This window comes from Rhododendron vialii, chromosome 9a, assembly GCF_030253575.1.
Source record: "Rhododendron vialii isolate Sample 1 chromosome 9a, ASM3025357v1".
In the NCBI taxonomy this organism is placed as follows: Eukaryota; Viridiplantae; Streptophyta; class Magnoliopsida; order Ericales; family Ericaceae; genus Rhododendron; species Rhododendron vialii.
In genome coordinates, this window is record NC_080565.1 from 24,441,239 (window position 1) to 24,467,856 (window position 26,618).

Sequence of the window (26,618 nt, forward strand, 5' to 3'; positions counted from 1 at the left end):
AGGCATGACGGTAGATATATTCGTGCATGTATCCGTCCGGCCAATTATCAAATCGCAACAAAACTACATCTTAAAAAATTGGCCCACAAAACTACATCTTGATCAGGTTACATGATTATGCCAAAAAAATGAATGAAGAAAAATAGAAAACAATAAATCCAAAATTAGGTAAATAAATGAGTACAGTAAAGAGCTATGGGTTGTAGACTTGTAGATGAAGGTACAAACCTATTCAAAGTTCTTGACATTTGGCAAACTTCTTCACAAAAATGGTCCCTCAGCTCTCTCTTTCTCATGTGAGGCGCTATTTGACAATTTTTTTCTATGAAATTACCCGGTAAAGTTGAACTGTTAAATGGACAGAGCAGTTGAAGGAAAAATGTGTGTTTTGAGGACATCTGAACATATAGTGGGGTGGTAACTGTTTTTTTGGGGGTGTTAACTATTTTTGGGAGTTTTTTTGTGTGTGTTAAAATGTCCAATATATCCCCACAATTAATTATTTTGTTTTGTGTTTTTTCTCTTTAGAGGGTATTTTGGAAAAGGAAAACACATGACAGAGGAGACACCAAATTGATGCTCCCCATTTATATATTAGAATATATATTTAAGGGAACTCTGCTACGGAAACCGACGATAGCCACCCACCAGTTGTACTGAAGGCCATAAGAGGCCCACTCCGGATCCCGTACAGATGATCTGAGTTGTTGAATAATTTTTTTTTAAAAAAGTGGGCCTGTGAAAAATCAGCTTAATCCAATATGTGTAGGTCCTCGATCCATTCAATCTAAATGAAAAAAGTAGAAGAATAGATCGAGCACTTATACATATCAGATTGAGCTAATTTTTCATGGGCCCACTTAGTTTTTTTTTTTATTTAAATTATTGAACGGCTCGAATCATCCATGCGTGCCCGAAGTGGGTCCCGCGTAGGCATCGGTGATACGTTTGGTCGTTGGCTGCTGTCGGTTTCTTTAAGACTTTTGCATTTTAGGATAGCTGTCATTTTATTTTTAGTAGAATATTCTAAATCTACTGACTTGATTATAATGAAATAATGTAGTGTACCATTCTTTTTCGATTTTTTTTTTCCAGCAATGAACAGGATGTAAAGAAGATCAATATGTCTCCATATAGTGTGAGTGCAATTTTGTTCACCTTCTTTTAAGGAGGGTGAACATTACCCTCCATTTTATTGATTGAAATGACGTGGATTCCAAGTGATATCATGTTTACCCTTGCAATACACTTTTTGATAAGTATGACATCACACTTTGTGATGAGATTCACACAATTCCAATCAATAGGAAGAAGGATAATGTTCACCCTCTTTTAAGGAGGGTGAACAAAACTCAACTCAGTGTGTTTGTGAGAAGCACCAGGGAGTGCCACCATACAGTGATGCACGTGTAAGCATGTGACTGTGTGTACTTGATCGAGCCTTTTTTTTTTTTTGGGTAAATAACTTGATCGAGCCTAGTCAAGTGGGAAGTGTCTTAAGTTTTTAGTTACGTACATCGTTATATTGTGTACAAGGGGTCATTAATTTTTACTACATATTTTATTTATTTCCTCAACTCAACACTTAATTTGGTTAGTCCATTTGTTTTGTAAACATCTACTAATTGAATCGTTCTGCTAAAACCGTGCAACATCCCGTATTTTTTTTTTATTATAGGATAAAAAAATGGGATTGATATTTTTATCACACTTTGACAAGTTGCTTGGTCACAAATCCCATTATAGTGCATTTCTTGCTTATAATATATAGTAGTAACAAACGAGAGAAGGAGTACCTATGTATGTATTGATAACCAATTAATTCGACAAAATTAAAGATATTTTGTACTAGAAAATAGAGTAATTTGTTCTACAGTCCGCAATAGGCCAATGTTTAGACCAACAAGGTAGGATGTGATTATTGCAGATGGAAGAGGCTGGGATAAAGTGAAGTTGATGCAGATTGTTTCCAAGGAGGAGGCAGATGCCATTTTAAAAATTCCTATTTCGAAGTTTCAGAGAGAGGATTTGCTGGTTTGGCATTACACCTCAAATGGAGAATATTCTGTAAAATCGGGCTACCATGTGGCAAATCAAGAGAGGACTAAAGATAAAGGGGAGAAGCCTTCAACCTCGTTGGTGATCAATACAAATTTATGGGCTATCATTTGGAAGTTAAAGGTGCCCCACAAAATTAGGCATTTCTGGTGGAGAGCTTGTAGTAATAGTTTAGCCACTAAAGAAAATCTGTTCAAGAGAAAATGTGGACAATATCAGACGTGCCCCATCCGTAACCAATTTGACGAGACTGTTGAACATATGCTCCTTGATTGCCATTGGGCTCGTGCGGTTTGGTTTGGTTTGGGAGTAACGTTCAGTTGAATGTGGGGCAGGGGCACCCGACGTCGGTGATCAGATGGACTTTCCAAGTAGTTGATCAGTTTAAGAAGGAGGATGCGATGAATTTTTTGGAACGGATAGTTTATATCGCATGGTACATTTGGAAGGCGCAAAATGAGGTAGTTTTCAACTCGGGTCTGCCTAATCCAAAGTGGACAATGAGGAGAGCGCTTGAGGCTTTCCGTGAATTTTCAGATGTAGTGGTGCCTTCCCGTTTCCATATGAATAACCCAAATGTTGAGGACTTTATTTCCCAATGGAGGGCTCCGGAAAATGGGTGTTTTAAGCTAAATTGTGATGCAGCAGTGGGAAAGAATGGAGAGGAGGTGAGTGCAGCAGTTGTAATCAGGGACAGCAAGGGCATCCTTGTGAATGGTTCAACTGGTTTGAGTAAGGTTTCGTTGCCCCTTCAAGGGAACTGGTGGCTATTCGCCAAGCGTGCGGCATGATTTATCAAAATGCGCTAGTCGAGTCGGACTCTCAAGTAGCCATCAAGCTGAGTGTATCCGAATTGGTCCCTCCTTGGGAAGTCTCTGCAGTGGTTTGGGATATCAGGAGGATGAGAGAAAGCTTGAATATCATATTTGGATGGGTAAAGAGGACGGCAAACAAGCTCGCTCATGTGGTGGCTAAGAAAGCTTTGAAGGGTCTGCTTCCTAGAGATTGGGTGGTGATTCCCCCAAATTTTGTTTCTTCTGTTCTAGCTAGAGAATCTCTCCTTTTTGTGTAAACTCCGTGGGCGTTTTTGATTATAAAAAAAAAAGGTACAACATGTAAACATTTAGAGTAAGGGTTAAGGTCCATTAGTTATAGTACTAGTTTCTAAGGTGTGACGGCCGGCCACTCCCTTCTCTTTACCGAACAAAGATATATACAATTCAAAAAAGTTCCAGGTTAAAGTTGTTCTCTCTTTCTTTGTCCCCCTCCCTCCCTCCCTCATCTAGCTCTCTTGTCCCGTTTTCATGGCAATTTTTTCGGCAACACCTCTACCGCTAGCTAGTCGTTGAGTTTTTTTTTTTGGGTAAGTTAAGATTTTATTACCAAACAGAGGAGCTACCCCTGAAACAAAGCATACAAACAAGGAAAGGGAAAGGGTAAGGAACATGCTCCCATCCTAACAACTAAAGAACAGAAGCAACTCTAGCCTAGAAAACACCCTTTGGACAAATAGGAAAAGAAACTAGAAGTAGAAACAAGTCAGGCCCAGTCAAAGACCCTGTGAGGAATATTCCAAGCAGCACATAAAGCCAAATTCACGTCAGTCTTCTTAATGCCTCTCCATGAACTATAGCACAAGCTCTGATGTCGGTAGAAATTTGGGCTTCCAACTACAATAAACTACTACTATGGCGTTGAAAGATCCTCCTATTCCTCTCTCCTCACACATAGTATATACTATATAGTAAAGCAGCAAAAGAGAGTTTAGACAATAAACCACCAAACAAGGATCCATAAGCATGTTTTTCCAACCAATCAATTCCATCTCTAGAATGCTATCTCTTCTCTCTCCTCCTGCTTCTATCAGGCAGCCCTCCCTCTCTGTCAACACTTCTATTGCTACCCGTTTTTCGGGTCAACCCGCGATCTCCTGATCATCTCTGGAGTCCACCCAAAGTTTTCTGGCCACACTTTGGATCAAGTTCACACAGTACTCTAGGTCACATGCATGTCATATATGTTGACAAAATGTATGTTTTGAGTATTATGGGTCTTAGAAAACACTATAATGATGTTAGTGTACGAGCCGATTGGGCCTCGGATTGACGAAACCAGAGAAAAATAGGATTTGGCATGCATTCCTTGAGTTGTCAGCTCTATCCGTCCGAATGTGAATATGAGCCATTCGAACGGTCGTGACTAATTTTTCCCAGACCCAATTGCTCCGTCTTGATGATGAATTCGATTTTCCGGACAAGAACTGCTGCAACGGTGATTGAATGTTGTTTTCTTGCCTGGTTTGGCCGATTTAACGCCCGAGACTATACGCTTTCCCACAAGGTTTGTTGCAAAAGTACCTCATCTTGATCATGCTTTCATCTTATTATTCCTGCATCAACTTCTACCTTTTTTGGCTTAGGCGCTCAAGGAGGCTTTTGAATTCTTCTGTAATAAAGGTGTTGGTGTTGGTGGAAGCTCAGGTGCAGAACTTCTGACTACATTTTGTGATAACATTCTGAAGAAAGGTGGTAGTGAGAAATTGAGCGATGAAGCCATTGAAGAAACGCTAGAGAATATATGCTGCTTTCTCATAGCATGCGTTTGACTTATTCGCGAGTACAAAAAGTTTGAACTTGGATTTCTTGTTATTTTATTTGTACCAAAGCTGCTTGCTTATATTAGCGATAAAGATCTGTTTGTTGAATTCTACAGATAAAATTGTGTCAAACGTAATATTTGGTTGGCATGTTAAAGTCATTACCAAGTAAAATGGTTGAGAATAAAAGTACCTAATGCTTGCTTATATCTACTTTTGATTTGCTTGTTTTGGCTTCCCTATCCTGAAACTTTAAAAGCAAATCTTTGGGTTTACATGATTTACTTTTAGGCTCTTACATTCTCTCCTTTATGTAACTAAATCAACTATGACTTCTAAGTACGTGTAAATATATGCAGACTACTTCCAAACCATATTCTACTATTAACATCTTAAATTTAGAAAGCCAGGCACGAAATTTCTCGTGCTAGCACAAGCCGATCACACCTAGTAACCAAGAAACAGACACAAGAGTTTAGAAGGACCAAATGTCGATATCTGGTCAAATATTTATTCTTTGGACAGTTTTCTCGGAAATTGGTTCAGCAAAAGAAACCATTTTGAGCTTCAGAATTCCCAGAAAATAGCCACACAAAAAATAGCCAAAACAAGTGTCTTTCCAGTAACATACTTCTAATTACAGGATTCATCACCAAATTCCAGCATTCTCGAATACCAAGTTCCAATCACACTACCAGACTGTATGTACATCAAACAGTTCACAATAGACACACTTAAACAATACAATATCGAACACTTTGGCAACCACACTGGAATTCTTCTATCTTAGATAAATAAATAAAAAATAAGAAAAGAAAATTTTCTACCCCAAGTTCAACTCCTGACTGAATTGCCGTTCAAGCGATGACAGACGGGGAGCCCTTGTAATGCTAGCTCTATCTTTCTTGATGTGGATCAGCTTATCGTAGACACACCACGGGAAGCTAATGAAGTGGTCACGGTCCAATCCCACGTTATATTGACCCCAGTAGCTATGGTGATAGGTAACATGGTACCAAGCTGACGCTTTTGCATAAACATCTTCACCTTCAGCATCCGCGTCGAACCACGTCCTCGCTTCCATCCTCAACGCCTTCACGGCCAATCCGACGTCTTCCGCGTCCTTGTTCCGCTCGGAAGATGATGTCATTCTCATTATACTGCTGCTTAGAAGTTCCGCTTCCGTATTGATCTCATAGTAATCCATCAGGTTTCCCAGCTTGTAATCATACTCGGTCTTGTAATCAAAAGCGTCGTCGAGATAATCCCTGAAACCTTCCACTTCCAAATCGGGATCATACGAACTCTCAGCCACTTCCTTTGTGAAGGACTTGGTGGAGCTCGTTTCTGGGGCAATGTTTTTCACGGCTCGGAAAAGCTTTCCGAGCACGCGTTTTGATTTGTAAGTAGGTTTGTCAGGCTTTTCCATGAAATCTGGATATGTTTGGACTCGTAATTCACGAGGTATCTCTGCTGGCACGCCGGTCTTAGGGAAGTCAACCGCGATTGAGTGTAGCTCTGCGAGCTTCAAACAAGGAGCGCTCATGGCTTTTTTAGGTTCATTGTCTGCAAAAACCGTGTGAGCACTGTCTATAATACCCAGGCTATCGTTGACTATATAGTTCGTGAAATACTCCTCAACTTCCTGCAAGGCAAACAGAAAATTTTAACACCAAATCCGGAAAAAATAAAATTATCAAATCTAAGAGTTTAGATTAGAATTTTAATTTACAAATAAGTGCATATATGGAACGAACAAACGTTTCCTTGACGCCACAAGCGCCCTTTGAACCATCAAATTCAAGAAAATTAGAAAAGTGTCCACATGACTTCAATAGATTAATGCTTGTCCTTAACACCTTATACGCATATGCAAAGAGGTTATTTATTTCCTTCATTTCATATAGTATCGAATCTTGTAACGCGTCGCTTACTAAGAGACAGTTACAAAAGGAATGCACAAGGTTATAAATGAAACAACAAAACCTGCTATTTGGCAATGCTACTCACACAACTGTGTCCAGAACCATTTGATGCACATGGATCCACATGCATTGAATGGCTTCAGAGTTGTGTTTTAATTAGGGTGTGCATACCTTCTGTATTGGGAATGGCCAAATGGGTCATGGAACGATTGTGTAGGCATTGAACATGAAAAGCATGTGTCGTTCAAAAAAAAAAAAAAGAACATGAAAAGCATGAGTACATGAGTTCCTAAAGAATTATGTGTAAACCGAAACCCTATGAATGGAAAGCTATGTTAGTTTGTAAACTCCATTTTGCCGTAACAATGAAACCATAGGAAAACCATCTGCGTACGATGTTCTTGAGCATTGGAATTGGATGAATCCAACGCATGTCGTCCATACCTGAAAACCGAGTCCATCTAAAATATATATCACAATACAAGTTCAATCATATATATTTTACTGCACAATGTTGACATTATGCTTGCAGAGTTCAATTTGATCACAAAGAAACTTGGCTTCCAAATTTTCACGCACAAAAATACCAACAAATCAGGCTTTTCACAAAATATGGAAACTCTTCGGCAAAAAAAGAAAGAAAACAATATATATATATATATATATATATATATATAGAGCTTCAAAAAGCACGCACGCACACAGACATATATATACATAGGAAAAGTTAAAACTGAAATCACATTTACAACTAAAACAAGTGAAGGCCACCATATATGTCAACAATAGTTGAGTAAATCTTCTTCCGCGAATAAGAAAAGCAAGATAATGAAGGACAGGACAGAGAAACATTTCTTCACAAATAAAACTATGGTGATAAGAAGGTGCCGTTCTACTTTTTTTTAAAAAATAAGATAATTTTAAGCTCAAATATAATGAAAATAAAAAAAAAAATTTTGATTTTTTTTTTTTACCGTTTAAAAGATCTCAATGAAAAAAAAAACTCTCCCTCTCTCAAAGAACTTCTCGCCCCCTCCTTATCGAGTGCTGCTATTGGTACATATAATATGTACATACAATGTACATATAGATTTTGTGGGGCCCAATTCGGGTCCCACAAAGATGATCCGAACCGCTCATTATTTTTAAAACATCTTTTTATGAAGTTCTGTACAAAATCAACTCAACCCGATATCGGTAAGAATTTTTTCTGAATTTGTAGGGGCGAAACTAAGCAGTTAGAAGTTTCGCCTCCACAAAATAAGTAAAAATCCTTACCGATATCGGGTTGTATTGATTTTTTACAGGGCTCCATAAAAAAATGTTTGAAAAATAATGGGCGGTTTGAATCATCTTTGTGGGACCCGATGTGAGCCCCACAAAATTGATATGTACATAATATGTACATTTTATATGTACCCCTAGCATTTTGCTCCTTATCTCTAACCTTTTTCTCTCCTGCCCTGCCGCTGCTTGGGGGGGAGGTTTCCTCCTTTCCTCCTCCTCCCGGGCCTCCCTTAATTTTATTTTCACCCTCTCCTAACTTCTCTCTCCCTCCCAATCCCCGTTTTTCTGCCATTTCAACCTTTTTCCGACGCCGATCGCACCCGTTTCTCCGTTTCCCCGTCGGTTCCTTCCTTGGCTGGTTCCGATCTCGTTGCCTAACGGCCAGGTGCTTCGGGATTCAGGTGGCGTTCTCCGATTGGGCGCTTTGGGTTCTCCGGCTGGTTCTATCTCTTGGGGAACCCGTTTTTGCTTAACGGCGAGGAGTCCCTTGCAACCTCTGTTTCGATTACCTCCTCCTCCGGTTGGGCCGATCTCGACTCCTTTCAATGGCCTCATTGTTTGTTTGGTGGAGGGTGCGAGCGTGCATCGCCGTATTTTGGCTTTGGTGGCTGCGTGTGGTTGGGGATGGGGCTGATGGGGCTTTTTGGATGGTGGTGTGGGGTTTGGTAGTGGCCGGAGTTTTGGTTGGGTTTCGTTTTCTGAGGTTTAAGAGGCGGAGATGGCGGTGGTGGATCTGGGTTTGGATTGTTGTTGTTTAAGTTTGGGTCTTGCTTTTGCAGGTGTTGCAGTGAGGATGGGGTTTGTTCCGGCTTGGAACCAGTGGTGGCTGTTGGTGGTGCTTGCAGGGGATTGGGTTTTAGGAGTTCGGCTGTTGTGATTGGGGTTGGGTGGTGACCGTCGCAGTTTCTGCTCTATGGCCGTCTGGTGCTTTGTTTGTTCGGTGGAGGGCGCGAGCGTGCATTGCTGCTTTCTCGGCTTTGGTGGCTGCTGATGGAGGTGGATTGGGTTGTGGGCTACTGGACGGCGATGGGTTGCGGAGGTAACGGTAGTGGTCTGGTGCCGTTTGGGTGAACCGTTAGGTTTAGGTCTGAGATTTAGCTATTTTTTTGGGGCTGGGGTTGGTTTCTTACTGACGGTCGGTATTCTTTTTTTGTTTTTGGGTTTCCCTTATGGTTTGGGCTCAGTCTGTTGGGCCTAAATCAGTTTCCTCCGTGTGATTTGGAGAAGAGGGTCTTAGGTGGTCAGACCGGTGTACCAAAGCTCCTATTATCTCTGTATTTCATGTTATGAGTTTAATGAAACTTTTTTTTGATGAGCAAAAAAAAAAAAAGATCTCAATGAAATCTATCAAACAAGATTCATATTAGTAGAAAAATTATTTGCGTAAACACATGATTTTTGAACTTCAAATTACCTTTCTTTTCAAAAAGTACTTTTTGAAAGAAACTGAAACAGGGCCGAAATCAACTTGCGAGTAATGGTATATTACAAAAGTGCCAAGTGAATTTTGAAGCGAACAGGAAAATAATTGGTAATGTCATGCTGTGAAAGCAAGGAAAAAGAAAGAACACAACCCATGAGACAAGAGAATAGTTGGGGAATTAACCCCATGTAGCAAAACTTCCACGAACGATGAAATAAGTTCAAAAAGTGTGCCAACATAGCATAACTGATCAGCATGTGTCCTTTTTCTGCTCGGTGTTCATTGACGTGTTAATTTTACAAATGAAGAGAATAGCTTCAACCTAAAATGCGTGGAAAGTAGTACCTCAATCGTGACATCGTGATCCACCTCCTTAGTTGGTGCAGGGCTATAATCCATGGCATCGATTTGCCGCGGTGGAATAAGATCAGGGTCCCAACAAACAGTATACATGTCTCCATCCAAATCACTTCCTGAGCATTCATTCGGATGAGGTCTGAAGACATAAAGTTAGAAACTAACAAAATTTTACATATAGGAGTACTATACGTACCCATCGCTTATATTATGAGTGGCTAAAAGTTACTAATACTATTACATTCGGCATCATGTATGAAGTACTCACTAATTACACTTAACAATTGAAGGACTGAGTTCAGTATCAATGCATCATCCAGTAAAGAAGTAGAATGGTAATGAGGCAACCGGTAGTGCAGGTGAAACAATGAGAAGGCATCCATGACAAGCTATAGTGCAAACCACATGCTTGGCTAGATAAAGTTCTTGGGATCCCAGATCCCTGACTAAATAAAGTTCCAAGGGGCTTACATCCTTTTATAGCGACGTATTTTAATGGCACGAGCCTAGGTGAACTAGAAAATATCACTACTAATTGGAACAGGCACAATGAATTGGCGTATAGATGGTGAACATGATATCATGGATCCCACGTTGCAAAGCTAGAGAAAGTTGAAAGGCTATTCTGTAACATCGCATGCCTTCTTAATTAGTTAATATGCTATAAAGCCACAACCCTTGGCAAAGAGGGGAATATGGTTATTCTTTTGGGAAGTGTTATAGCATCACATGGCAATGAACTTATGCACATACACATTGGTTACAAGAAGATGAAAAGAGAAGAAGATCAGGAAAGCTATAACAATGATAATTCGGAGAGCAAATTAATAATTCTCTATTTACTTATCGAATTTCTACATAGAAAGAGCAAAGTTCCATATACCTTTGAAGCAATTAACAAAATTTGTTAAAAACAATTCTGGTTTTGAACATTTACAACTCAAATAATGTCAGGGAACACCAAGTTGTGTGAGTGATATATTTCACCACACCGACAATGAAAAGTAAGACAGTATATATTCTAGAACCTGAGTGAATTAAATAGAATTATAAGAAAAGGAGATTATGATGATGTCACTTACCTCATTCCTTTTTGTGGGAAAACCACACAATCCACCATGTGGTGCAACGCTGGAACATCTACAGCTGTTAGGACCCGAACGTCACCAGGGTGCAAGCAAGGGTTTTTGGCAACAAATACCGTACCCTTAACAATATGATGACCCTGATTCGAGTCACTTCTCCTATGCATAAGAAGGGAATTAGTATCACGAAATAACTTGTTTCCAGCCTCAGAAATTTGTACAAATACCTCTCCATATTCCAATGTTCTGGTTTCATCGAGACATCCCATCATATACCTTCCTCTTGGAACAAATATCCTTGTTCTAGTTCGCATTTCGAACAACTTTGCTGCCCTAAAGGTTTGCAGCATCATCGAGAGGAAAGGTTCAGCATCAGGCTTGTAGCCACACAGAAGCATTTCCTTAAGAATGTTTGCATTCTCACCTGGAGACATCAGTTCCAAGGCATCCTGAGCCCTTAACGGATCTGTTAATATGGTACCTAGTTGTTCTACCGCTTCGCTTTGCTTCTTTTCAAAGATATCATCATTAACCTCAAGGGTAGATAAAAGAGTGATCATTTGGCGATTCAAGAAACAAGGGTGATATTTGCTCCAATCCAAAACATCCAATTTCGTGTTGTTGGATTCGTATTTGCACATACTTGGTCTTAAGGACATCTTTGTTCGTGATGTGGGATCCACAGCCACAACTCCTTTGTAACCGCCATATCGGATTTGGAAGGCAGAAGGAGTTGACCTTTTAAGCCCACATTTCTTGGCCACACTGCGAGCAAATTCGGCAGACATTTTTCCGATTCCGTCAGAGAAAACATATTTGATTCCATCTCGTAAAATCTCTACATCAGGAATAACTTTAATTTCATGCCTACCAACACTCAAAGTTTCCGTGGAGCAACTGAAAGATTGACCAAGTCTTGCGGCATATTTTGCTACGTTTCTGATCCGATGAAAGTCGCCCATCCAATTTCTTATGTCAGCAGCAGAACGCCCATTTCTTGAAGCAAACATCCATGCAGAATTATCGCGCAATTGACTTGCTGAGAAGGCAAGAAAATCAAATTTCTTATTTCCAATAACAATGCCGTCCCTGAGAACCAATAATATCCGCCCATAAATTTGAGTTCTTTTTTCCTCACCTGAAAAGGGTGTCCGTGTGGATAACTCGGTTGAAAACATCTTCCCCAATTCCTCATCCACGAAAGAAACCCTAAGGAAATTCTCAATATCTTCATGATAATGGCGTAATACCCGATTAGACATATTAACCTCTGGACCACAAAAATACACTTTGGAAGGGGTTATTTGAACCCTGTGTACATACACCAATCCATCACCTAATTTAATGGTAGGTGTTCTGGGAAGTTTTCTTAAGTTGTGGTATTTACTGTATTCCTCCCTGAGCCACGTCAAAGGTTCATAGCAGCACTCCTTTAAATGATATAGTGTGTCTAGGGCATGTTCAACACATTTGACGTCAATATCCCGGGACTCAACCAACTTAAAGAAGTCGATATCAAGTGTGGGTCCTGAGAGATATCCTTCTTGAACCAGCATGCAGATCTTAAATAGTACTTTATATGGCAAGTCAATATCATCAGGTGGACCAACAATGGGTACCAGATCCAAATTGCACGAGTAAGGAAACCCCTCCCCCAAAATGAACGGCCCTTCATTTTCTCTGTAAGAAGGGAAGTATTGACTCAAGTTCAAAAGTCGAATACCATCTGAAAGCTCCAAACAGAAAGCTGTAGATTGGCCAATGCAGCTCAATAAAGTGAAATCCGTGGCCCTGACCCATTGGTCTTTAGGAGCTTCCTTATGATAGATGTAAACAGATTGTTTACATGTCTTGTAGATGCGGGGAGCACCAAGCAACTAGCATACAAATAGGGGGAAAAAAATAAGCCTGCAGCTTTGCAATCATGAGAAGTTGAAGTGATTGTGAATTGATAAATATGGAGTAAATAATAAGAACAACTATACACGGAAGTCAGAACAAGATGCGTTAAACATATCACCGGCACCCGTCAGTCAGGCACATGTTTTCAAGGCAAAGAAGCTAACTGTGGTGCATGTTTTTTCCGGACACAAGTAGATTAAAAAGAAATAGGTTAGAAACAGGTTCATTTATCAAGGAGCGGATTGGCTCTACAACAACTCTGAAAATAAGCATATGACTACGGGACTCCCCAAACCTACAAGGCATGTATATCAGTGGTTCCAGGTAATTTGGCAGAATGTTACAACACAAAGGGATTGTTCATTAACCAATGATGTTAAAAAGAGAACTACACGGTGGCAGAATGTTACTAGTTACAAAACAAAAGGGATTGTTCATTAACCAATGATGTTACAAAGAATACTACAATTAATTACGAAAGTGCCGATACTCTCCAAATTATGCCCGACACTCAAATCAAAAGTGTCCGATTTTGTTTGAGTTTTTGTATACAAAGGCTCCGGGGACACCCTACCTAAATCACACTCTAGACTTGTGGGACATATTAGGGGGCTATCAAACCAAATAGCAAGATCTAGTTATAGTGTAGGCAAGTCTTTCTTGAATGATAGATGCAGATAGATTGGATTTAAAGACCGATCTAAATGGTGAAATGTTTTTAGTTAAGACACTCTTCTGAATGATTTAATGATTAATCATCTAGACCAAGGCAAAAATTCTATTTTATCAACTAACGAGAGCTTTATGTTTTTTTTTTCCTCTTTATATGACCAAGTACATGAATATGATTTTTAAAGGTTCCCCAACATGTAATGTACTCCAATTTTTGAAAATCTACATGTCAGAGTGCCGCGCCGTGCCATGTTGGGGCCTGTGGGTCCGGCGAGAACCATGTCCCAATGTACCCCAAAATTGAGGATTTTGGGAGGTCTAATCTTTGGAGAACCGCTGGCACATGAGACTTGTACATGAGGCAATTTTGGCTTACTTGACATGTCAAAAAAAGTTAAATAGAACTAAATCTACCCAGTTTCAAATGCCTATGGCAGAGTTCAATGCTACTACCAAGGTGATGTACAGATGTCAGACTCCGGACACATGGCCATGTCAAGCGGCTCCCAGGGAAATGCAATGCATCTCTTACGACGTCTTGAGTATCAAGCCAGATACACTTGTAAGGAGATTCATACTAAAACATGATGGGCACCGAGGATAAAAAGAAGCTTGAGTCCTGTAGACAAGCCCTAGCATTATAGCTACCATCGCATGACTCATTGCAGACTTTGCAGTCCTGTAATCAATCCAATAATGGCTTGACAAGTAAAACGAGATAACTAAGGCAAAGATGCAACCCTCATTAAACAACGTGACTACGTGAGATGACAACTTGATCTGGCAGACATGGAGGACAGTAGTCCAATTGTACCCAACCATTGTAATGCAGGTTCTAAGCTACTACCAACACAATCAAACAAGACCTATGGCCCTCACCCTAAGGGGCATATCTAGTAAGCCATAAGTTTGAAGTTCTGCTAATTTTCTTCTTCCTTACAAGATGATCTAAATATCCTCAGGCACCACCAACATTTTTTTATCATATTTGGTTCAGTATGCTTCCCCAGAGTCTAGCATGACCGGTCAATACCGTAAAGTGTGCCCACAGAAAGTTGTTCCCTCAGCCAAGCCTATTGCCTAATATGATACATTCAATCAATATATTCACTCACCTATTTCATCAGCAATTTATCAATATCAATTGACTTGCATCAAAAAGAATGTAAGAGCCTTTCGACTCTTACCAAATAGTTGGCACATTTGAAGTTATGATGCTTTCTTTTTCTTTTTCTTTTTTGACCAGCTGTGAACCATTTATAATTTTGCTGGTTAGAGTTAGATAGGCACATTACAAATAATTTTGATTTATCATAAGCCAAATCCCCCAACCTGGACAGACAGATTATTTAACCTATGCAACGGATTTAACACAGCTAGAAAAAATATCCAACTAATTCAAAAGGAATAGTACAGACAAAAGTAAATAACTTAATGCATATGGTAAACATTCTGCAGGACTAAACCTGAATGAGCAGAAACTTTGCTGTTTGACCAGGTGGTTGATATAGCTCAATCTGCAAGATGTTCTCATAAAATAGCTCAAGCTTGTACTCAAGATCAAAGTAGGACATGAAGAAATACAGTTTTCTTAGTCCAAAATCAAATTTTACGGAGATATCTTCCCTTTCCCAGAGCACTGAAAACTTCTCCTTTGAGATCTGACATCCACAATATATAGTTACACCTTCCATGACATGTTCATATTTCTTTGGCTTCGGTACTAAATAAAAGTTCTTTGCGACAGCCTTCAAATAGGATCTTCTATAACACAAGTTTTGCTTAGCCAAGTTGATAATCTTATCAGCACTTTTGGTAGTGGCGAATTGAACTATGGCATATGCTCCTGACCAGTTATTTTCAGGCTCCTTAACCTCTAAAGAATCTACTGTTCCTCTGCCTGTGTATTGCTCTACGAATTCCTTAACTATTTCCCCAGGCAAGACGTAGGGAAACCCAGACAATTCAATTGTCTTACTCTTTCCCATCTAATTGCAGAGGCTTTAACTGCAATGTCATCGTGCAATACCTTGTCAGCAATTGCAAATAAGGAAAGTGGAAGGAAAAAAATCATACAGGAAAAGAAATTATAAAAAAAGTAATTATCTCCAAGAAGTTACAAGAGATAAAAAGATGATTGGAAATTCACGCGATAAAACAAACAATTAGCTAATTCTGAGACACACCACTTAATGTATTCAGTGATGAAAGGCTATATATTAAAAAACAATCATCCCAAAATGATAGGAAAAAAACAATGCCAAATGTATGCTCATTCAAGTGCAAAGGCCTCCTGGAGCCTAAGCGCCATGCACGATGAGAGAAGTAACAGCACAAATTTTTCACTAAATGGGAAAATGACAAATTGTTCATAGTACATAGCAGCCAAAAATAGTTTTTCCTAACCATACACGTCCTCCGATAACATCTTCAAAGAAATCAACGTAATCTATTATTAAATAATAAGTCGTTTCATGGGAGCCACGACGATCACCTTATTCGTAGAGACCAGATTGGCTCCTTTTGCCATAAGAACCTCCATAATCTGATGAGTAAGATTCGACAAACCGTAACAGTGGCAGTAATCAGAGCCGAGAATATTTTTTCCTTCTTTTTAACCTATATAAAGAAAACTTACCCATAACACGGTTGATTGTTTTCAATTCCCAATCACATTTTGAATCACTTAAATTTTCATACTAGGGTTTGCTGAATTTTGTTTAGTGTCTAGACACAATCGATGTATATAGTAACTTCACATAGTTTCAAGTTGCTACTGCAATTTATGTTTTTTTTGACGATTTTAACTTCTTTTCAGGTATTTTAATTGAACATATTAGCGTTTTCATAGGCGCACTAGGTGAGGCATAGTCGTGGTACCTCGAGTACCTTGAGGCAAGGCGTAGTTTTTGAAGTGCATTTGAGCGTGAGGCGCGCACCTCAGTGACTTTTCCGGACATATATGTTCTAAATCTCATCTCATCCATTGATGGTATTATAGGTTGAGAAACACTACATTACATCCTCCTTATAATAAGGGCTTCGATCATTAACCCTAGCTGCAACAAATGAGCACAGATTGTTCAGTGAAGAACTGATCTTGTGAACCGTTGCTGCCACTGCTGCTGCTCTGTCTTATGTATACTGATGAAGTGGTATTGAAGACAATTAATAGGTGTGCATGACTTTTTATTACATTTCCCAAGCTAAACGATAGTACGTTAGCTTTGTTATGGATGCTATGCATTGGTTAGAATTTGGTAATTTAAACATTAGAAATGTTATGGTTTACTCCCTCCGTCCCCATTCTTTAGTCCCTTTTGGGAGTCTTTGCCACTTTTCAATTGATTATATCTTGCAATCTATAATTTTTTAGGTGATTTTAAAAATATCATTTAAAAGAGCTCATTAAGATCTATCAAACAAAATTCATATTGCATATAAATAGTATTACCAGTTAAAAATTATAATTAATTTTTTATCAGGTTGGGATAGGACAAGGGACAAAAGAATAAGGACGGAGGGTGTATGATATTTTGAAGGTTAGAAGTATTTCTTGTGTTGAATCCTATAGTAGAATTGATCTGCTTTTTTTTATCTAAAACTTGTGCCTCACTTTGATGAGGCGCATGGTCGCCTTACTCCTAGGCTCTAGGGGATCATGTAGCCTTGTTGCCCCTAGAGACTTTTCAAATCCTGGTACATATAGTGAATTTCTCCATTATTATGAAATAAAACTTGAAGCATGTTTGACATTAATAGTCATCTGGTCAAAAAAAACCCTCGTACAATACAATGTGCCAAAGTACAAAAAATAAGAGGACGGACACAATGCTCAAGCATATTCAAAAAATGGATATCCTCAAACCAAATAGATCAGAGTTAAGATCAAAGACCGAGTGAAAACAAAACTGTAACACTTTTGATAGGGAAATGTTGTTACACTTCACTAAGCTTGTCTAACAACGCATATCAACTTAACATGAAAATGGGAAACGGGAAAGTTTCTCCCCAACAAATTCTGCCCGTGATGGCACCAAGTTTGCCAACAACTTGTGTTATGCCCCAAGGATCAAAACCAAACACACACAAACACAGAATATACATGGTTCTCCAAAATAGAGTACACCCACAGAGGTAAACCGGAGCAATTATTCAGACGACGGAAGCTTAACAAGTGAGGTCTCTCATCTCACCACACTCTCTCATCTCTGACCTACATTGCTACTACAAACAAACCTCACAAATTTCCCTCTCTGGTCTCTCACTCAAGAGAGATGCAAATGCAAAAGCCAAAGGCTCCAATTTGTAGGCCAAGCTAAACCAAACTGTTCACAAGCCATGCCCATAGCTAATTAACTCCATGGCTGCTGAGATGACTTTGAAGGAGGCTGAGAAGATAGAATTCGGCTGAGGAGAGATCCAAAACAGATTTGGGCTGCTTGTTGATATAAGCCAAATCCTCATTCAAGAGGCTGGGAGCCACCATAGCCCCAAAAGTCAACAATCTCCACCTTGACGACAATTCTCGAATCAACAAAGCCTTAGATCCGTACAATGGACAACCAGATGCAATCCATGCAACAAAAAACCAAAACCAAACACAACTCTCCAGAAGCTCGAACCAATGAGAGTTTAAGAGAGCCAAAACCGAGGAAGCAAAACTGACAAACTCTCTTTAAACAGACAAAACGGAACAGAACTGCAGATATCCATGCTCTTAAATGGAATACAAGAAACGCAGGTTACCGGAACGATTCAAACAGAAGAGCCAAATTTCTAAAGTCTCAAGCAAACTTCAGAACTAAATTCAGACAAGTCGCGACAACTCCAAAGTACCAACACAATGGTATTGCAACAAATGACACCTGAGACGTGTCACCATCTCCAAGGCCGTCACCAATCGAGCGCAGGCACCCAACGATGCTTCAACGAGTTCCAACAGATCTGCAGCACCAAGTATCAGCCCCAAAGGACTAACCACCAGGTTAGTCATCCAATGATCTATCTCCACCAGCGCCAATGCCAAAATGCAACTGACTGCATCTAAATTCAGAGAAATAGACCCAAGTGCAACGGAACACACATCAACTAACAAACCAAATTGATACATACCACCAAGAGAAGCAAAATAATATTGCCAATACAAACTTGGCTCCAAGTTGCCTCCCTCAAGCATCATGCCAAAGCTGCTTCCCAAAATACTCCAAATGCATGTGCTCCAAAATTGGTAGTATCCAGAAACCAAACGGAGAATACAAAACAAAGCTCTTCACAAATTATAGAAATACGGGTCGCCGGATGTAGACGAACAAAAGAGCCTGTAGGGGGATGAAAACAATTGGTAATTCGGATCAACTGGATCGCAACGGCTTATTCGTGCCTCTTCACCGGAACCCTAACTCGTCGTCTGAACCCTAATCTGCAAAATAGATAGGGGGTGAGTGCACCTTTGCCTCTCGTGGCAAAGGCCCTCTGATGCTTTTGTTAGTATCACGTACTAGAAATCGAACCCTAATTATCAGTAGGAAAGCAATAAGAATACAGTGTATTGTGTACCGTTTACCTCTAGGTTTACCTCTTATTTATAGATTTGCATATGCTTGCTAGCCAAGCATCCGTGTTGCCCTAGGATTCCTAACTTGTATAGGAATCCCAAGATATCAAGGATTCTCGTTTCCTTTATCAGTTCATTACTTTAATCCTTGTAGGACTCTTTTCCATAACAAGCCGAACATCCCATACTCGTTGGGTATCTTTATCAGATCCTATATTCTCGGGATCTTATTCCTTAATGGAATACTATTGTTTTTGGACTCTTCCCAAATGTTCCTTATGCTCCAATACTTGACTGAAGTTCTTTCTTTTGTTCGGCCATCTCGTCGCCGAACAGATGGCTTGGACCATTGACTTCTCATGTCACTGGTCCATCTTGCCGAACATTTGTTTAGCATGATGACTGTCCTCCCTATATTCAAACTATGGTCCCACATACCATTTGCATTGCTTTTTAACCTGTGATCCCTCGTATCACGTGCTTGGTTCTTTGCTTCATCTGTTCGGCTGTTTATAACCGAACTGTCTGTTTTGGACCATCTACTTCACATGTAACTTGGCCCTTAGTTTGCCGAACAAACAGCATGGATGAATGACTTCTCATATCATTGGTCCATATTGCTGTTCACTATATTGCCCGGCGGTAAGTCCTGTCATACTTACTACGTGCTCCCGATTATCACGTGTTCGGCAACTAAAAGTATGTGTTCGGGAATACCTCCCTACAATTGCTCCCCAGCTTCATCTATTTACCACTGTTCGGGGGCAATATATGATGCTTAGAAACAGAATTTTATTTAGACCAGACTCTTCTGATCCCGTGCAGTCATATTTTCAATATTTCATTGATGCCTTTTGGCACCTCTGTCATTATACCATTTCGGGGTAAATGACTCCACGTGGCACGTTTCATATGCCTAGCATTAATTTCGAACTGACGTTCTATGAAACGGCGTCAGAACGGTTTCTGCTTTCCGTTACTTTAACCTGCAACGGCGTGAGAGGAGACGTTTCGTCTCCGTCTCTTACCCTTAAACCCCTAAAAGGGCTCTTTTTGGTTTTTTACCCAAAACTCAAACTCGCTCCTTCTCTCTCTAGAAACCAGGCGAAAACATCCCGCTATCCGCCATCGCTGCCATCTGCAAATCCGATTACTTTCCAGGAAATCGTCACAACATCTTTGTAAGATCCTCGTTCTTACTCCATTTCTTCTGTTTAGGTTTCTATCTGAGATCTCCATTCTCAGTTTCGTGGGTCGTTTTCTAGGGTTTCAGTCGCCCCCATTTCCATCTTTAAGTTTTTCTTCGAATATATCCATGGCAGATGACAACGAAAACCCTCCTAGACCCAGTAAGTTTAGGAGACTCTGCGAAACCCCAACTGCCATGATGGCATTTAGGTCTGAGTATAGCATTCCTGATAATGTTGGGCTCGAACTCGCCCCCTTAGGAGCAGATAGGGACGGTGGCTCTTGGGATAGAATGTGTATCCCAATTGTGGCCATTGTCGAAGGTGGAGTCCGATTTCCTCTTCACCCATTACTCTGCCAGATCCTAAACTGGTATAGTCTGACTCCCATGCAAGTATCGACAAACGTCTTTAGGCTGATAATGGGTGTAATAGCTTTAAATAGGATTCTGGGGACCCAGTTAGGAATTTGTGATATTCAGTGGTGGCACAGTATTGTACTAAACCCTGAATACAATACCTACTATTTCAAAGTTAGAAGGGCGGAAAAGCGTCTCGTGCTCAACCTGCCAGACTCCGCTCGGGATCATGAGATTGATTTTCTCTATGTCACTGGAGCCTTTGAGCCACTAGGAGAGGATGGCCAAGTGCTAGGGCTCCATTGCCCCCACATATGGGGTTATCCACATATGCTCTTGCTTTTTATCTTTTGCAATTTCTTCATTTACTGCTTTCTCGTAGCTTTCCATGTGCCTAATTTTGGTTTTATAACTCCAATCTTGCAGCTGAGAACGTTAACAAACGTCCTAGACGTGAGCCGAGCTACGTCCGAACAGAGGATATAAACAGGATCCTAAAATACACAGGAGAACCAGGTACCCGAACAGCTGGTTGGGGTCGAGACGCTGATATACTGCTGGGATACGATCCTTCGTACAGAGGGGTCATCGACAGAAGACTTGCCCACCCTAGCACTAGTGCTGCGTCTACATCCACGGCTCCCCAACCACACAATTCAAGGCTTTAAGCTGGTGTCACTCTTGCCGGTCAGTTAGGCGAAATTGCTATTCCTGACGGTATACCTCAAACACGGGTGGTCCTAAGAAGATCTGGTCGTAGGCAAGTCATTGCCGAACAACAACCCGTTCCTCTCCAAATTACCAGTCAGTCGTCCTCATCCGGATATTCTCGATCACCTCCAACCTCAGGTACGATGACGCACCAACCCATTAACCTCAGTTCTTTACTCACTGTCTCCTCACGGGGACGTGGTGCTACCAATAGGGTAGCATCAACTGGCGCCCCTCCCCCACTTTCACGTCGCAATAGGGGGGGATCTGCAAGATCGTCATCTTCTCCTCGGGAAGAAGATAGTCCCGTGGAGGCTACTGATGCTCATCGGGACAAACGTCCCAGAAGCGAAGAAACTGGGGACGCCCTTACCCAAACCACTACTTTAGTCCAACAACCCCCTTCTTCGAGTACTCCAGTGCTTCCCGAAAGCTGGACCCCCAATCTCATTAGGGGCGATCGGCCTGTTCACATTGGGGACAGTGCCAGCTCTTCGGAAACAGCACTCGCCCTCGCCCAAGGTCTACTGCTTCCTGTAGACACGTAGAAGGAATCTGAGGCTGCTCCTGATCGGCTTGTCTCCACTGGACTCGTCAGTGGTATCAAGGTAATGTGACTTAATCTTTTCATATAAGTCTTTATGTATATTTCGTATACCACGTATAATATATTGCTACACCTGTCACTTACCACTTGGTGTTTTTGCCAGTTTATGCAAAAAATGGTCACACTGGGCCAGAAGTTTCAGGATGCAGATAACGAAAGGATCTCACTACTGAACAACAACACAAGACTGCTCCGTACCATTACCAGATTAGAGAGAGAGAGATAAAGCTAAAGCTGACTTTGAAGGAGCGAAAGGCCAGCTGGAGATTGCTGAGGAGGGCCTCAATCAGGCATTGTTGGAGATCGATAACACCAAAAAAGCCTCCTATGAAGAAGGGTACCATAAGGGTTTTGACGCCACAACAACAAGCTACGTCGAACAGATGCCAGCTATACAGGACCAGATCTGGACCGCATGCTGGGAGGCATGTCTGACCAAGGTAAGGGTTGCTGAGGATTCACCCCTCTGGGTTGACAATGATCTGCCGAGCACCCTTTCTCAGAATATTCAGGAACCAGCAGGACATCCGGAGGACGACATCGAACAGCAAATTGAGGAATTTGCTAATGCTGAAGAAGACACACCCACAGGCGTGCACCCTGCTCAATCTCTCGCTCGGGCTTCGACCCTTGAGCCCATAAACTTGGAAGAGAATGTAGTTGAAGATGGTGCTGATACTGAGATCAATACTAACACTCCAGAGGTCCAGAATGTGGACTAAGCTGGTAAGTATATAAACTGTTGCCGGTCCTGCGTGACCATAAGCATATTTTGGCCCTGTGAGGCATCAGTACAATCAAATACTTTGTTTAACACAGGTATTCGGCCCTTCGTGGCATAACCTTATGTTTTGCTCGGCTTCCCTCGTTTTTTGCATTTTTAGGTGCAAATCAGTTTTATCTAAGTATTTCGTACTTTTGATCCAGTTTAATCATATGTGTTTTGTTTGCATAAGTATCTCGTACTCGCGCAGATCCTACAAACATGATTTCTTTGTACTGAATCTAAGTTTTACGTACTTAAAAACATTTGTTTCCCAGTGTCTCGTACTATTTTCAATTTTAGTACATACAAGTGTATTCATACTTGTATTCGTTTTCAAATCTTTCAAGTATTTTGGTACAAACACTTGTAAGGTTCATATAATCATATAGGTGTTCTTTTTAAGTTTCACATACTTAAGAACAGATATTTATAAGTTTCACGTACTTAACGTTTTTAAGTTTCTCGTACTTGAATAAATGTGGCTAACATATACTCGTTATGTTTTCAAGCCATGCCAATAAACGTTTACAAGAGTCTCGTACTTGCATTCGTTAAGTTTCACGTACTCACACAAAAACTTCTAAGTATCACGTACTTAGAACTACTCGTGTGTTGGATAACGTTTAAGTTTTCTCGTACTTTAAAAATCCATACAAGTGTTTCATACTTGTTAAGTATCACGTACTCACACAAAAACGCCTAAGTATCACATACTTAGAACTACTTGTGTTTAAGTTTCACGTACTTAACTGTATACCCTGCTCCCCAATACGAATGAGGGAAACTAATTTCGTAGTTCGTATTTAAAACAAATACCAATATTCTAGATTAGAACATAACAATTATACTAAAAAAGTGATTTTATTCATAATCGGTAAAGCTCAAGAGGGCGTTATTCGTACCCCTTGCAACTAAAATATAGAACAAGGGAATTATATTCGTAATTCCCACACAATCACGTAGTGCAAATCTAAAACAGAACTGAATGCTTCTTTTAAACAAAGAATTTTCGTAGATTATGGACATTCCAAGGCCTCGGAATTGGATTACCATCCAAATCTACCAATCTATAGGCCCCCATGCCTACAATCTCAGTCACTCGATACGGACCTTCCCAATTTGCCCCCAACTTGCCTTCATTGGCCGCCTTGGTGTTGCCGAGCACTTTTCGTAGTACGAGGTCCCCAACACCAAACTCTTGAGGGTGAACATGCTTGTTGTAGCTTTTCATCAGCTGTTCTTGGTAAGAAGCAAGATGTACCAAGGCCTTTTCTCGCCTCTCCTCGGCAAGGTCAAGCTCGATTTGAAGGGCCCTGTCATTGCCTCCACTTTCAACCAAAACGGTCCTGTTGGTTGGCAGACCCACCTCCAGAGGTATGACAGCCTCTGTTCCATAGGCCAGTGAATAGGGGGTCTCTCCCGTAGACCTCCTAGGCGTTGTTCGGTGAGCCCACAGAACTAATGGTAACTCGTCAGGCCACTTTCCCTTAGCTTTGTCCAATCTTTTCTTGATTCCATCAAGGATAGTTTTATTAGACGCCTCCGCTTGCCCATTACTCTGAGGGTAGGCTGGGGTGGAATAATAATTTCGTATTCCAAATTGAGCACAGAAAGCCTTAAATTTCTTCTGAAATTGGGATCCATTGTCTGTGATCAATGAGTAAGGGACCCCAAAGCGAGTGATGATGCTTTTCCACACGAACCTTTCTATCATAGGTTCAGTGATTTTGGTCAGTGGTTCTGCCTCAATCCACTTTGTAAAATAGTCAGTTGCTACAAGCAGGAATTTTCGATTCCCAGTTGCTTTGTGCAATGGTCCCACAATATCCATCCCCCATTGAGCAAAAGGCCAGGGACTTGTCAAAGGCACGAGATCCTCGGCGGGTGTTCGAATCATTGGTGAGAATTTTTGACACTTCTCACAAATCTTCACATACACCTTTGCATCTTCTTGCATGTGTGGCCACCAGTAGCCTTGAGTAATTGCTCAGTGGGCAATGGATCTGCCTCCAGCATGGCTCCCACATGTTCCCTCGTGGATTTCATGAAGGAACTTTTGTACCATCTCAGGATGTACACATAGTAAATATGGGCCTGTAAAAGATTTCCTGTACAACTTACCCTCTGGGGACAGCCAAAACCTAGCAGATTTGACCCTTATTTTGTGGGCCTCTTTTTTGTCAGATGGTAGTATCTCATCTCGTAAGAACTCCATGATTGGGTCCATCCAACTTGGTCCTTGGTTCACGTCCAAGACCAAGTCTACATTCCTCCCAATGCTCGGCTCATTCAGATATTCGACTGCTACCTTCCTTTTGAACTCAGTAGGAACAGCCGCAGCCAACCAAGCTAATGAATCTGCATGAGCATTCTGTTCAGAACTTATTTGTTCAATATATACCCTCTCGAAGGTATCAAGCAAGTCCTTGGCTGCCTGCACATAGGCCACCATCTTTTCATTTCGAGTTTCATACTCGCCGGACAGCTGATTCACCACAAGCTGAGAATCACAATATACCCTAACCCGTTCTGCTTTAAGGGTTTTTGCACTCCTCAATCCAGCCAGGAGTGCCTCATATTCAGCTACATTATTTGTTGCACTGAATCCAAGCCGAACAGATAGTTCAATCAGAACTCCTTGAGGAGGAAACAGGACTACCCCAATTCCTGAACCAGTATTACATGCTGATCCGTCAACAAATAGCTTCCACTCCGTGGGATCCTATTCGGCTGAAGGTTGATCCTTCATGGATGATGTCTCAGTCACCTGTTCCTTTCTCGTAGGAGGTAGGGGAGCCACAGTGGGTGAAAATTCTGCCACAAAATCAGCCAACACTTGGCCTTTGATTGCTGTGCGTGGCTGATATTCGAGATCGTACTGGCTTAACTCCACGGACCATGTCGAGATCCTTCCCGAAAAGTCTGCCTTTCGTAGCAACGATTTTAATGGAAACTCAGTATAAACCACAACCTTATGGCTTTGGAAATAGTGTGGCAATTTCCTTGTGGCTGTCCTAAGTGCCAGGACAAGTTTTTCTAAAGGCAGATATCTCGTTTCTGCATCCAACAATGTCTTGCTAACATAATAAATTGGGATTTGTTCGATCCTCAAATCCCTCAACAGGACTGCACTTACTGCATGCTCGGAAACAGCTAAGTACAGAATTAAAGACTCACCTGGCTGTGGAGTTGACAATAATGGGGGTTCGGCCAGGTACTTCTTCATGTCCTGGAAAGCTTGCTCACATTCTGCTCCCCATTCAAATCCCTCCCTCTTTTTCAGCAATTGAAAAAAGGGTCTGCACTTAGCACTTGACTTGCTGATGAATCTGTTAAGTGCTGCTGCCATTCCAGTCAGCCTCTGGACTTCCTTGGTAGTTTTGGAACTCTGTAGTCTCTGCAAGGCATCAATCTGATCGGGATTTGCCTCTATCCCTCTCATGGTTACCAAATGGCCCAGGAACTTTTCTGAACCAACTCCAAACGCACACTTCGAGGCGTTGAGTTTTAGTTTATACTTCCTCAGGATTTCGAACACTTCTTTTAAATCAGTAATATGCCCTCCTTTTTCTCGACTCTTTACCACCATATCATCTATGTAAACTTCCAAAGTTTTCCCAATGAGCTTCTTGAACATAATGGTTGCAAGTCTTTGGTATGTAGCCCCAGCATTCTTCAGCCCAAACGGCATGACACTGTAGCAGTATAACCCTCATGGTGTGATGAACGAAGTCTTCTCTTGATCAGGTTCAAACATAGCAATCTGATGATATCCTCGATATGCATCGAGAAAACTCATTCGTTCGTAACCAGAGGTTGCATCAACCAATTGGTCAATCCTGGGCAAAGGAAAACTGTCCTTAGGGCACGCTTTGTTTAGGTCTGTGAAGTCCACACAGACACGCCATTTCCCATTCTTCTTCTTTATCACAATAGTGTTGGATAACCACTCTGGGTAATAGACTTCACGTATTGCCTTGGCCTCCAGTAAACGATCGACCTCCTCAATCACTGCATCTACATGCTGCACGGCTGCCCTTCGTTTTTTCTGAATGATTGGCTTGTGCTGAGGGTCAATGTTTAAATGGTGACAAATCACATTTGCATCCACCCCGGGCATTTCTTC

General features: G+C 41.0%; 2 protein-coding genes across 4 annotated transcripts in view; both read right to left on the reverse strand.

Moving 5' to 3' along the window:
* Nucleotides 1–26,618, reverse strand: part of LOC131301679 (probable RNA-dependent RNA polymerase 1) — a 69,494-nt gene that overhangs the window by 36,483 nt on the left and 6,393 nt on the right. Inside the window, exons 2-5 of one of the 3 annotated variants that reach the window (XR_009191389.1) lie at nucleotides 14,772–15,312; nucleotides 10,729–12,608; nucleotides 9,635–9,785; nucleotides 5,389–6,299 (exon numbers count right to left, since the gene is read on the reverse strand). Coding sequence is in view for 1 of the 3 variants with exons in the window: in XM_058328057.1 (XP_058184040.1) it covers nucleotides 5,478–6,299; nucleotides 9,635–9,785; nucleotides 10,729–12,608; nucleotides 14,772–15,293 (3,375 nt within the window). In the remaining 2 variants the exon portion in view is untranslated. Of the gene's footprint in view, nucleotides 1–5,253; nucleotides 6,300–9,634; nucleotides 9,786–10,728; nucleotides 12,609–12,716; nucleotides 13,141–14,771; nucleotides 15,313–26,618 lie in introns of those variants that run through there. The other 2 variants (XR_009191390.1, XM_058328057.1) reach the window with 2 other exon arrangements.
* LOC131301680 (RNA-dependent RNA polymerase 1-like) overlaps nucleotides 1–26,618 on the reverse strand; it is a 69,367-nt gene that overhangs the window by 36,483 nt on the left and 6,266 nt on the right. The window lies entirely within an intron of this gene.